Source organism: Microtus oregoni, unplaced genomic scaffold, assembly GCF_018167655.1.
Source record: "Microtus oregoni isolate MIOR12 unplaced genomic scaffold, Mior012 000060F_ref0000265, whole genome shotgun sequence".
Lineage (NCBI taxonomy): Eukaryota > Metazoa > Chordata > Mammalia > Rodentia > Cricetidae > Microtus > Microtus oregoni.
In genome coordinates this window covers 10,526,244-10,539,778 of record NW_024543870.1, presented here as the reverse complement: position 1 = coordinate 10,539,778, position 13,535 = coordinate 10,526,244, and the positions used below count along the sequence as shown (strand labels likewise).

Sequence of the window (13,535 nt, the reverse complement as noted above, 5' to 3'; positions counted from 1 at the left end):
AAAATATTAAAATATTAATTAAATAAAAAATACAGATTAATTGTAATCTGTTCCCTAGTATAAAAGTGTTTTACTTAAAATTTGTGTGTTATGTGTACTGGAGACCAAATTTAGGACATCAAACAGGCTAAGCAAACAGCTAATTCAGGAGCTAAAATCTCTCTCTCCCCCTTTCTTTTGGCTTTGACACAATGATATTCAGGCTGGCCTGCACTTACTCAACACTAGCATGCAGATATTGACCGTGTGGTTTTCCTGCGGAGGTTTCCTTAGTTGCTTAAAGTGTAGACTAGGATCATTTGGTCTTCCTCTTAAATTTAAAAAATAAGCCCTTTCTGCAAAAACATTTTTGCTGTGCTTCAAATAAGACGTTTCATCTCAACTAATGGGTTGTTCTCTCCGCTTCTGCTTCTTGTTGATTGATAGGTTCAAGCAATTCTGCGAAGAAATTGGAACCAATATAAAATTCAATTTGGAAACAGCTTTTCCCACTCCGAAGCTCTCCGCAGCGCATCCTACACGGTGTCTACCATCAGTGATGTCCAAGGCTACAGTCAAGACTGCCCCACTGAACACTTAAATGGAAAAAGCATTCAGGAGTTTGAAAATGTTGCCTTAAAGCCGGAAAAAATGTATGACCTAGTCATGTGATCGTAGAGAGCCCTCACCTGTTTCCTGCCACTCGAACCCATGATTTCATAATCAGAAGGTTTAACAGCGGATGGATTTCTTGAATGCCACCAAGAAAGCCCTCAAATGAAAAGAGACTTGTGTTGATAAGTGTCCAACCCTCTCTCTATGGGGGAAGAGCCTCAACTGATAGTGTTGGCCAGTAAATGCCCCCACTGGGCTGGTTTCGAGTTACCAACCTGTTAACTGTGGAACTGGAAAGAAGCTAAACACAATCACCTCTTGGGAGCTGCCAGGTTTTGGAACCCGCACAGCACTGCACGCACGCACAAATGGGTGACCGCACCTTCACACCCGCGCTGACCAGAGAGCTCTGCGCTTCTCACCTGAGGAGACCTTGCTCCATTTTACAGACATGAAAAGATTTGTGATTTATGTTGGTTATAAAACTTTCTGACCTATGGTTATCTGTTGGAAGTGAACGGTTTTCCAAGAGGATACTCCAGCCATCTTTATGACGTCTCTAATAAACTAGACGGAGTTTGTTATCTCTGTCATCTCATGTTCTTCTCTTTAAGGAAAGCAGCTGAGCAGAATGCCTATGGGTTTCTCAGTTGCTGCTACAGACAGTTCTATCCTGTGGCATATCCAATCTGACACTTGGTGAGCAAAATCTAGAATTTGCAGTCTTTTTCTGAATCACTAGGGAGACGTATTGGTGGAAGCTGCAAACCCCTGTCAGCCTACTTTTAAAAAAACCTTAGTGCAGGCCTCGGAGGAGATCAGTTTCCCTAATCTGTACATAGAAACCTTGGCCTTTCCAATTCTACTGTGTAGACAAGTGATCACTCATTTTACGTGAAGGGAATCAATGAAGGATTTCTTTTTATCTTCTAAATCTGAGAGAGAGAGAGAGAGAGAGAGAGAGAGATTGATTTCATGCAAATGAACCTGTAAATACTCATTTTATTTTATTGTTTTAATTCTAAACAGAACCTCGGTAACTTTGAAAGCAATTAGATAATGCAGCATTATATGCAACTTAGTATCTGATGCTGTATCTGGGCTGATTTTATGGTAGAGTCCTGAAGTCTATATTTGGTAAATATTTTAAGGACAACCAGATACCAGCATCAGAAGTCTGAGAACTAATAACAAACCCTAGAAATACCAGTGATTAAATATGAAATATTTATATAACAATGCAAAGCCATAACTTTACAAACACATTATCTTTGGTGTGCTGACATATTTCTTCAATTTTGATGACGACTCACTGAAATCAGGAAATTTATAACACCTACAGCATGAAAAACTAGTCTGCTACACATGCGGGCTTTAATTCACTAAAATATCCTTTACTGACTTTTACTAAACAAAGCTATCTAGTTTTGAAAAAGATCCAGGTTATTTTTTTTTAAATGAACCATAGAGGAATTTTATCTATATAATATGCACACTGTTTCAATATTTCAGACTTCTGTGGGTGATAATACAAGCCAGGGAAAGCCTTGAACTTAGCATGGAGGAGGAACTGTCAGGTGTTTAAATTAAATTAAATTAAGACAGAAGAAAGCCTTGTTCCTGAGATAAAGAGGCATCTAAATGGATTCAGTTCTTTTAATATTGTTTTGTTTTGGACTTTCTGTTAGTAAAAGTCAGTTTGGGGAAAGTCACGTATGTGTTTTTTGAAGTGTGTTAATCAGGTTACAATGGACGAATCAGAAGTAGTGATTTATGCTGCAATAGTTGTTTAGCATCATCAAGGAAAGTAATTCGGATTGTCAAGAACTGACACAGGTGATCTGGTATAAATATTTGTAATTTATCTGTACAGGCAAAGGTGTAACTAAGGTGGGTTCAGTTTTGTGGATTTCATAGCAAGCCATCATTAGGAGGGAATGCAGATGGTTCTGAACTCTCAGTTGCCAAAACTGTACAAAACTTCTTTTTACCACTCTCAGATTTTAGCTATTTATTATTCAGAGGTCTAGATTCCTATCCTTGCTGACAGTGTTCACGTGGCTCTGCATTCTCCCCAACTGTCAAGTATTAGCCGTAATGATAGTACAGAGTGCTGTTGCCAGAGAGCGTGTTTAAAAGGTGGTATACGTTTCCGTTGTATTATTCTTTTACTGTATTGAGTGTAGCTGAGATTTCCTTACTGCCAACCTCGTCTGCGGAGTGATCCTCAGCCGCACTGGTTTGAAATTCGTCAGCTTTAGTTTTGTGATGATAGTTGAAACTAGACTTGTAAAACTGAAGTGCCAATGAAAACTTTCTGTATTGCTTGTAGACAACAAAAACCTGACAGTTTTGAAGGGAAACTTCTCTGGTGCCTAAAAACTAATTTAGAGAATTTCTGGTATTTTAAAAGTTAGATCTATCGTTTTTCTACAGTTGTTTCTTATAGTCATGGCTGACCTTTTTAGAAGTGACTTTGTATTTTTTTATTGATAAGCCATTCATCCTGGAGTTTAACGTTTGTTCGAATATAACGAACTGTATAGAATTTAGCAGAACTCGCAGTGTTCCCACTGCTTAGATAGTTTAATGTGAATATTTTAATTTCCTTTGTGTTTTAATGTACTCACAGAAACATTACCTGTAAAACATATCCAAGATGTTCCAGTCACTTAAAAGAACGTATGTTTTATCTATTTAAAAATCTCTTGTTTAGATTTTATGAGAATATTAAAGCTAACATTGATGCTCACTCATCTCCTCTGGAGAACAAAATAACTAAATCTCTCACAAAGTTCTTGCCACAATTGAGATATTTTGCAAAATAAAAGATGATGTCTTCAGCCTTTTCTTTAAAGACTTCAATAAACTAGTAAGTGTATTTAATAAATTAAAAGATATGAATTTGTTTTCATGCTAAAACTATTACATGCACAGGTTTTTACACTGTAAGAAAAGGAAGATTCTCTTACAGAGGAACACGCTTAGGGAATCATCTTCCTTTCTGCACTGTATTTCAAAGTGTGGGTTTCTGTTAAATATTAGAAATAAGAAGAATGAAAGTTTTTCTCAAAAGAAAACACGGTCATAACCTCATACAAATAAAAACTTAAATGTGTCAAAGATTTTGTTTAACTCAATAACTGATGTTGGAACCAGTAATATGCCAAAGGAGAATTTAAAATACCATATATGCTTGAGAATATAAAAATACAAGTAAATATACAAATATTTGTATTTAAGAATACTAATCAAGTATACATATTGGTAAAAGTAGGCAAAATAGTCAATACAATTAGACTACACACCCAGGAGAGACAGACATTAAAATAATGTACTAATATTGATACAGAGTTAAAAAATAACATAAGGCTTACATAAGAACAAAGTGCTTACATTTAACAGAACTAATCCCTATGGTATTTTGAACTACTCAGTGGCAAAAGGCTAAAATACAATAGAGCCAACTAGACAGACCATATTACCTCTGAAATTAATCATTCATAAACAATAAGGCTCCGAGTGAGATCCTAATAACAAATGCTAATACACAAAGTGGAGTCAGCATTGTTACAGCTGAGGTTGTTATTACATTATGAAACAAACCTAAGTCTACCAAGCGTTCCAAGCATATACTACTCCAGAAGCACACTGGGAATGGTATAGTATGAAATGGAATTCCTCCAGATGGCGTTTACCATGGACACGGTTTCTGACAATCTGTTCCAGCTTACTTTTTAACTAAAGGATGTACCGAGCACACACAACGATAGGTTTAATTTTCAGATACAGTTGAATTCTCCTCCCCATACTCTTACCCACGTTCCCGCCCCACCCCACCCCCTGTGCTTTTCCGTCCCCCTTTCTGCATGTCACACCAATGCTATTGTCACCCTTCCTGGACATTTTTTGTCCTCTCCCGACCTTCTTGTTAAACAGACTTACACCCACGCTCACCTCTGTTTATGCACACACACGTAGGCATTAAAAGCTAAGGTGTGTGTATAGGAGAGATTCTGTGGTTTTGTCAATGAATCTGGGTTACTGACTCAGTGTAATGCATCTAGGTCCATCAGTTATTTCTGGGTTCATCAACCTCCTTTCGTTATTTTGCTTTTCTTTATTGCAGAATAAAATTCAGTTGTGCATATATCTTGGATTCTTTTTATTCATTTGTCTATCGATGAACATCTAGGTTGATTCCATTTCCTTGCTGTTACAAACAGTGCCTTAAGAAACACGGGTGTGTGAGTACCTCTGTAATAAGACACAGAGCCCTTTGGCTGTGTATCAGGAGCGGTATAGCTGGATCACGTGGACATTCGGTCTTTAGTGTTTGGAGAATATTCCCCTGATTTTCACAATGCCGTACCATGACAGTGCACTCTCACGACAGAAGGAGTTCCTGTAAACACGAGAATCTTTGCACAATGCTGCTTTGTTTTGAATCTATGACTGCGATTCAAACGTCGCAAATAAATTTACAACACAGTTTACAGCAGATGCAACTATTAAAAAAAAGTTGTTGAACTAAATCCGGTTTCATCTCTCTTATAATTACAAAATGAAATGGTTTATGTTCCAACTGGGGACCATTTCAAAAATCCCTCAGTTGACCCCAAAACAACCCTTCCCTTGAATCAAAATTGACACGCTAGTCTCTAAAAGTTCTGTAAACATTTACCTCAGCTTACAGTATGCAGGAGCAAAGGTTGGAAACACAGCACAGCTTACAGCATGCAGGAGCAAAGGGTGGAAACAGCACAGCTCACAGCATGCAGGAGCAAGGGTGGAAACACAGCACAGTTTACAGCATGCAGGAGCAAAAAATGGAAACATAACAGAAGTCAAAATGCATAGTCGTTTATGTCTCATTGTGTTCCATGTGGAATATGTGCACTACGTGTATTTGTGTGGTTCTGAGCCTTCCTCTGCTGAGTGCCAAGAGCATCACAAGCTGCCTGCTTCTGACTGCATGTATAGGTTTCAAAAGGAGCATACATTATACATTCCTAAACAGAGAATTCATTGCGGCCCAGGAACCCAGAGATGGCCTTCTTTTTCTTTGCTTTGTTTTGTTGTTTTTCTTTATTATTATTTATTATTATTATTAATTATTATTATCATTGTTACGAAATGCAGTGCCTGATGGTCCAGGTTTACATGCTCAGGTCAGTTTTTGTAGACGGCAGTTTGTGTGTGGCCTGTAATTAACACGTGCTCTCTGAATTCAGGGTAGCCATACATTCTAGTCTGTCTTAAGAATTTAGATGTGTTTTCTTACAGCTCTGGCATCAATCCTGGTTCAGCATTTGTAGTTCTAGGGTTAGATCCATGGGAAGAAAAATAGAAAGAGGCATTGGCCTCTGTTTCTTCACTTACTGTTCTCAACTTTGGGTTTGCTTTGCCTTGGTATTTCTTCCTGTCCTGACAAGTGATCAGAATCAAGGAAACGGATCTCCCTAGAACGTTAAGTCTGAGCTCGTGAGCGTACCCTAGACAACCAGCGTACTCTACACCACCAGCGTACCCTAGACCAACAGCGTACCCTAGACCACCAGCGTACCCTAGATCACCAGTGTACCCTAGACCACCAGCATACCCTATTCCAACCTAGTGGTGCTCATGGAGGTACCATGTGAAGTTTTAGATGCATTTTCCTTCCTGGAGTTGGGTTGTACATCTTCTGTGACCGCCCTTAGGTTTCAGGAATGATCTGGGAATGAGCAAAGGGACTTTCCAAAGGGCAGAGAGGGTAGTTTATTCCAGAAGCAGCATATTTATGTGCAAGTCTCCAGGGATTTTGAGTTTCCTAAGAAGCCTAAATTTGAAACTAATTTTCTAGTTTGTTAAAATTATTTGCAAAAGGGAAGTAGAAACTTATTGAATTACCTTGTAGTTTTATTTATATACTTGACATCTGTCTAATATGTAGGCTTACTATTAGACTCTTGCCTTAGATGTCAATACTAAGGAAGAGCCTGAATACATATGTTAGATAATAGCACCTTGGTTTTCATAAAGCATATGTATTCCCCACAAGTGCTTCTACTAATCCTTTCTTGTCCCAAGTTGAAAAGAATATCAAATAGTTAAACATTCTTTTATTTAAGCCATAGATTTTTCATACCTCTAATATATATTATAATAATATAACATTAATAATAAAACATTTATTATATTGATTATAGTAATATATTAAACCTCACACCTGTGGTCTCCAACAGGTCAAACATAATAATTCTTAGGGACAATATCAAACCAGCTACTAATTTACTATATTATCATTCCACTGTTCAAATATTACACCTGTGAATCTCAGTGAAGCCTTTAACTTTAAATAAAATTACAAGAGAGTCCCTGCAGAAATCATGAGCTTCAGCCGGGCGGTGGTGGCGCACGCCTTTAATCCCAGCACTCAGGAGGCGGAGGCAGGTGGATCTCTGTGAGTTCGAGGCCAGCCTGGTCTACAAGAGCTAGTTCCAGGACAGGAACCAAAAGCTACGGAGAAACCCTGTCTCGAAAAATCCAAAAAAAAAAAAAAAAAAAAAAAAAGAAAGAAATCATGAGCTTCTTCCATGGTCGCATTTTAAAGTCTAGCTACGCTGCTTTTTCAAAGATCATTTCAGATTCTTTTCTCACATTAAAACAATAAATATATCTTCCATTCTTAAACTTTAAATTAAAAGTCAGAGTTTACATGTCCAATTTTTTATTTAATTACTCGGAAGAATATTAGGCTTACCAAATCCTTCCCTCTCCTGTCCGGTAACTATGTGTGAGACCTGATCTCTGCCAGAGGTGGGTATCACATATGACTTACAAAAGCAGACGTAAAATTTCACACCTCTTCCTCTTTTGTCTATAAAAATGCATTCAGGTTTGTTACACATTAGACAGATTGCTTTGACTTCCATCTTTTTCAAATTGTCCATCACATAACTGCCTCCGGCAGCAAACACAGATGGAGAGCTCTCAGCATACTATGTAATGTAAACAAATGAGTTGATTCCTTAGAACTGATTTTGCGGACACTCAAAAGGTTCCCTGAGGTCAGTCTCCCGGTAGCACAGTCTGGTTGCTGTTCACCTCATCATGGTTGGTTTCCGTCCCCCTTCCAGCCAGCTGCATCATCTTCAAACACCAGCTCTTCTTTCCTGTATCCTCACCATTCTGTCCCTGGTATTACCTTTCCCCTTGGCTTACCCTGCTTGTCCCATTTGATGAGAACTTCACACATAGTAGGTCCTCAGTACATAACTGTTTCATTTTTCTTATCTAGCAAAGCTGTATCTGATCTGTAGAGGAATTGCAATCCTTCTATGGTAACTGAGAATGAGTTTTTGACAGCTTTAGCTCATGTTACATTGTTACCAGATTAGTAAGACGAGCTAGTGCCCATTTCTGGTTCTAATCGGCACATACAGACAAGAGACAAACTAGAAGATACAACAAAGCGCTCTCAAGGACTTCTTACTGCCCCCTTAATAACCAGTTTGAAGGAACTATCTGAAAAACAAGATCTGGAAGAATAAAAACGTGGTTTTAAAATAGTTTCTGGAAGAAGGAATTGACAAAAGCGGGAAAAGGCCCTACTGTACAAAGCCAGGGAGGATAGATAGGCACCTCCTTTCCTCATTGTCTCTTTGTTTTCGTATCCCTTTCTGCTCTGTTATTTCCTGTTGGAAGCGTCTGTCCACAGTAACTGCAATGGAAAGAAACCCTTTTCATTCATCTCACACCACCATTGAGCTATCACACACGGCAGTCGGGTCTGCTTGGCTTCTTGCCCCTTTGGAACCATAGCCAGCAAGGCCAGCGCATAGAACCAGGATCTGGAACAGGGTGGAAGCGATGGCCCTGAGCTGCCCTCCGACCTTCGCTTGTTTTTGTGGTTTTCAACTATCCATTTCCTCAGATGTGGGTGGGTCGCAGCAACAAAAGGATTGTCCTGCAATTCGCCGTTTCTGAGAGGTTCTAAGGGTTTCAGAGGTATTGATGGGAACGCTCAAACCAACAAGCAAAGATTTGCAAAGAACGCAGAAGGGGATTTAAACGTGGAATAAGACTTTGCATGCAGAGGCAGGAAACTGGAGGCCTTCTAATGATTTCAACGAAGTGCTTATCAGCTGTGATGTGACAGTAACGGATGCCTCCCAGTGAGTTAGGTGCCCCCTAGTGAGTCAGGTGCCCCCCAGTGAGTTAGGAGCCCCATACCGAGAATGGTGCCCCACTGCCAAGTAGCTGGCTCACACCGAGGTAGGTACTCCACAGTGAGGTAGGCACCCCGTAGTGAGGTAGGTACCCTGTTGCCAGGTAGGTGACCCAGGGTCAGGGAGAACAGTTTATTCTCTATCTTCCAGAAAACACTTGCTTGATTCACAAGTTGTATCATAGTGAGCCACATCTATCATTTATCAGATTGCAAGGGAAACATCTTTTTGGTTGTTGTTGTTGTTGTTGTTGTTGTCTGAGACAGGGTTTCTGTAGCTTTGAAGCCTGTCCTCAAACTTGCTCTTGTAGGCCAGGCTGGTCTCGAACTCACAGATGCGCCTGCCTCTGCCTCCCGAGTGCTGGGATTGAAGGTGTGCGCCACCACTGCCCAGCTGAAAACTATGTTTCTTGAGAGGGAAGCCCTACCCCTTAGGGACTAATAGATGGAAACCAGAGTCCATGAACTTGGATGCAAAGAGAACATCGTTGTTTTCCTTAACTGGCTAAAATTTAGGATTTCTTCCCACTGTATATAGGCATAAAGAGTTTCAGCTCAGAAGAGCAACGGTTAGCCAACAGGAGTGTGCCTTGGAATTTCCTAGACATCTTGGTGGGAAACTCTCTGCTGATTGTCAGTCTAGGCTCACTGAGAACTTGGAGTTAGAACGTCCTCAGACGCTGCTAGTGTGCCTGATCCAGGCACATCCTGAAGGCTGTTGCAGCAGCGTTGCTCAAAAGGATGAGCAGTTCTCACCACTGAGACCCGGAGCTGTTTAGTTGTTATTGTCGTGTAATCAAGGGTTAATGCGGCAAGATTTGGAGATCGTGCATCTACAGGGATGCTGCAATTGTTTACCACTGAGGCTCAGAGCTGTTTAGTTGTTATTGTAGTGCAATCAAGGGTTAATGCAGCAAGATTTGGATCGCACATCTACAGGAATGCTGGAATTGCTTACGTTTTCTAAAGAGGGTTAGATATTTGCTGAGGGGTCCATGCCTTGAAAGATTGGTCTCTTCTCATGATAACAATATAAACAAATACAAATAGTCGCAAATTTATCAAGAATAAACAAATTTTACATCTATCCAGGAGAGAAATACAGGAGTTAGGAAACTGTATTTAAGGACTCAACCCAGAGTAATGCATCACTGTCTATAAGTGTACCATGAAGTCTCCCGTCTGACTGATGGGCGATCCATTGTGACATCAGAAGTTCACTCTGTTCCTCTTGTTCTTATCCGGGACACTGTAGAATTCTAGCTAAGAAAAATCTTGAGTTCTGTTATGTAAATATTAGTGTAAACTGACGAATAAGGAAGGTATCTTTGCATCTATGCTCGATTTAAATTCCAAAGTTTGTTTTCCCACTCATAGTTCAGTTAGTTCTGCTTCAAATTAGATTAGTCTTTTTTTTTCCCCCTCTAGGGCTTATCTACTTTTTCCCAGCCCAAAGTTACAAAGTATATGAAAACATCTTGTGGTGATAAACTCTTGTCTCACAGTCTGTCTTCCTTCCAGTGACTGGAGTTTTAATTATCATTAGCTCCTGAATTAGGGTTCTGAATGGTAGTGGATTCGATTCTAAAATTATCAATATTTCCTAGGAAAATGGAAGAAACAAACCAGGCAGGTGAAAGTAAATAATTGGTATGACAGGGAATCACTATATATGATGTTCTCTACTTAATAATAACTGGTGTGGTAGGAATCACGATATATGATGTTCTCTACTGAAGCTCTAGAAGTTCATTGTTGGGGAAGGCTGATTGTTCATTTCCTGGCCTCCCAGACACCCAAAATAATTATACAAAACTGTATTAATTAAAAGACTGCTTGTCCAATAGCTTAAACGTATTGCTAGCTAGCTCTTATATTTTAAATTAACCCATTTCTATTATTTTATATTTTACCACGAGACTTGTGAACTACCTGCAAGTTTCCAGCTGGCAGCTTGCATCTTTCTCCTCTGGTGGCTCCATGGTTTTTCTCTGACTCTGCTCTCTCTCTCTCTCTCTCTCTCTCTCTCGCTACATTCTGTTAAGCCATTGGCTGAAAGCAGCTTCTTTATTAACCAATAACAGCAACACATATGCAGAAGGACTTCTCACATGAGTTCACATTGTGCTGAGAATTCTTACATCATTATGTCCTTTCCTATGAGTGTGTATTGCTTTGTGTAGCTATGCCATGCCGTTTAAGCTTAGCTACATAATCATGAGGAGGAAGCCAAGTGTGGTGGTGGAGATCTACAACCTAAGCACTCTGGAGGTCCACCAAGGTACTGTAGACGACATCTCAAAAGGGGATTATTTGTCTGAATATAGAGAGCCTTAAAATAAGAAAAACATGAGGAGAAAATTAATAATATTTTCAGGACACCAGGCAGCTGCTAGAGCAGAGGTTTTCAGCCTTCCTAATGCTGTGACCCTTTAATACAGTACCTCATGTTGTGATGACCCTCAACCATAAATTAATTTTGTTGCTTCTTCATAACTGTATTATAATTCAAATCACACTGTAAATTCCCGTTTTCTGATGGCTTTAGGTGACCTCTGTGAAAGGATCATTCATCCCCAAAGGGATTGCGACCCACAGGCTGAGAACCACTGTGCAAGAGGTCACTGTACAGCTACATTCATTACCAAATATTATAGGAAAATCAACAACCAAAATAGATTTAGAGAATTAGTTAAGTCCTGCCGAATTGAACTACAGACATTTAGAATTTGAGAATCTTGAATACAAAACCACTTTGATTTCTCAAGGAAAAATGCCCGAGCCCTCTCATGTTAAGCCCGTGATTTGATTTACTCAGGCATTTCTGAAGCAACAAAACCAGGAATAGGGAAAGGTTGAAGCGCAGTTCAGCTTGATGCTAAACTATGAAAGGGAAATGACGTTTTCATTTTCCTTGTGTCAAAATAAATAAAAAGCTTTTTATTAACATCCAAGCTCTCCAAGACACTCCAAGATTTATTTGAGTACAGCCAAAAAAAAAAAAAAATCTGGGAACTATGGGTGGAAGTTTTTCATCTCCGCTCTTTTCACAAATCCACGGGAGCGTATCAGCTACTAAGTGGTTCAATGATAGCACACAATCACTTCGTTCCTTTGTTTCATGTGAAAGGCCAGAAGAGGATAGTGTAGTTCTGAAGTCAACTTTACTAGTGCCTCGTTTAGTTATCACAGGTTTTCCCCCAATTTCCTGTCTTTTGGATTCACTTTTGGTAATGATTGTTTTCAGTTTTTGCTAAAAGAAATCTCAGCGTATCTGTCAGGATTGGAAAAAGCCTTTACTGAATATACCAAGTTATAACAAAGCAAATAGAAATCACGGGGAGCCCTGGGGAAGTCACAGGCTTGCATAGTACAGACCTCTGTGTGAAGCGGAGTAACAGGTTCAAAGTAACAGGTTCTTCAAGCAAACCTGTACTGAAGGAGTTCTCGAGAATCAGTTTGCTTATCTGGGGGCCTGGTAGCAATGAGAAATACAAAATACAAAGGACAAAAAGAAGGGATGGGATGCTTGAATCGTGCAGTGTTCAGTTGTACAGGGTTCTGAGGTGGTAAGTCAAGCAGGGTGGCCACAGGCCCATGGACAAGCAGAAACATTCCAAATGATGGATTTCACAGAACTGACCTAAGGCACTGGGAAAAGAGGACAGGTCAGACAGACATGAGTTGAGGGCAGACTTGTATTTAAGGTCAGATTTCAGGAATCCTTTCATCCACCCCTTTCCCTACTGCGGTTAATGGTGTATCTAGTAAATACTGAATGTGGAGACCATTGGGAAAGAAACAGCTGTATTTAGACATATTGACAGAAGATGATATTGGGATATCAGCTCAACTATCCTAACCTCTCTTTGTGTCTGTTCTCTGTCTCATTCTCTCTGTCCTTCCCTTTTTTCTTCCTCTCTCCTTCTTTTTCTTCTTTCTCTTTTTACCTACCAACCCCTTACTCTTTGCTGATTCAATAAAGGTTTGGTAGACAAGGCCCGTGAGACTGACGGGAACTGTTTGGAGATAGTAGAGGGTAATGTAGGGGGCAGTATTTGAGGGATTTGAGAGAGTGGTCATAGTTATGTGGCAAATAACTTGAATTTGAGGACAGTTGAGAGTGAAAACTCAGAAAAGTTGAAAGAAAACAAGGATCTCTGAAGTAGAAGCGGGAAAAAATGCAATGAAGTTTCAGGAAGTGAGGAGGAGAGCTTCAAGTCAAGCTAAACTTTGCAAGCCTGCAGATGCTGAAAAGCAGGAAAGCATTGGTAACCGTGGGAGGAGGGCAAGACTGGATGAGTGGATGAGTCTGTTCATTTATTCGCACACACGCATTACAAAAGGTGTAATTTGCTGTGTTCTCTGTTACAACACAAACACAGCAATGCATACTCTCAACTATGTCACATTGAAGGATATGGATGCTACATCTATTTGATAGTCTTCCAGCAAATACATGATGTGCAAGTTACGCCGGTCATGTTAAGGGCTTGCACTACCACCTTCTAAGAATTATATTTCTGTCAAACATGAATTTAATTACTCAGCATCTATCACTTTCTGCCCCACATCTTTATGTAGTGAATCAAAGACATTCCTCAACTGGTTCTTCAATAAAACAGTCACTCAGCTACGTTTGAGATGAATATCACTGAGAATTTTTTTTAATCGTCTCGAGTTTGTTTCCCACACTCACATGACCAACAACCACACATTATTACTTAAA

At 39.7% G+C, this 13,535-nt stretch overlaps 1 protein-coding gene across 1 annotated transcript in view; it reads left to right on the top strand.

Moving 5' to 3' along the window:
• Calcrl (calcitonin receptor like receptor) overlaps positions 1-3,439 on the top strand; it is a 71,715-nt gene extending 68,276 nt beyond the window's left edge. The window contains exon 14 of the mRNA XM_041639843.1: positions 427-3,439. Within this exon, the coding sequence (XP_041495777.1) occupies positions 427-651 (225 nt within the window). The 3' untranslated portion in view covers positions 652-3,439. The remainder of the gene's footprint in view (positions 1-426) is intronic.
• Positions 3,440-13,535: the final 10,096 nt, after the last annotated feature.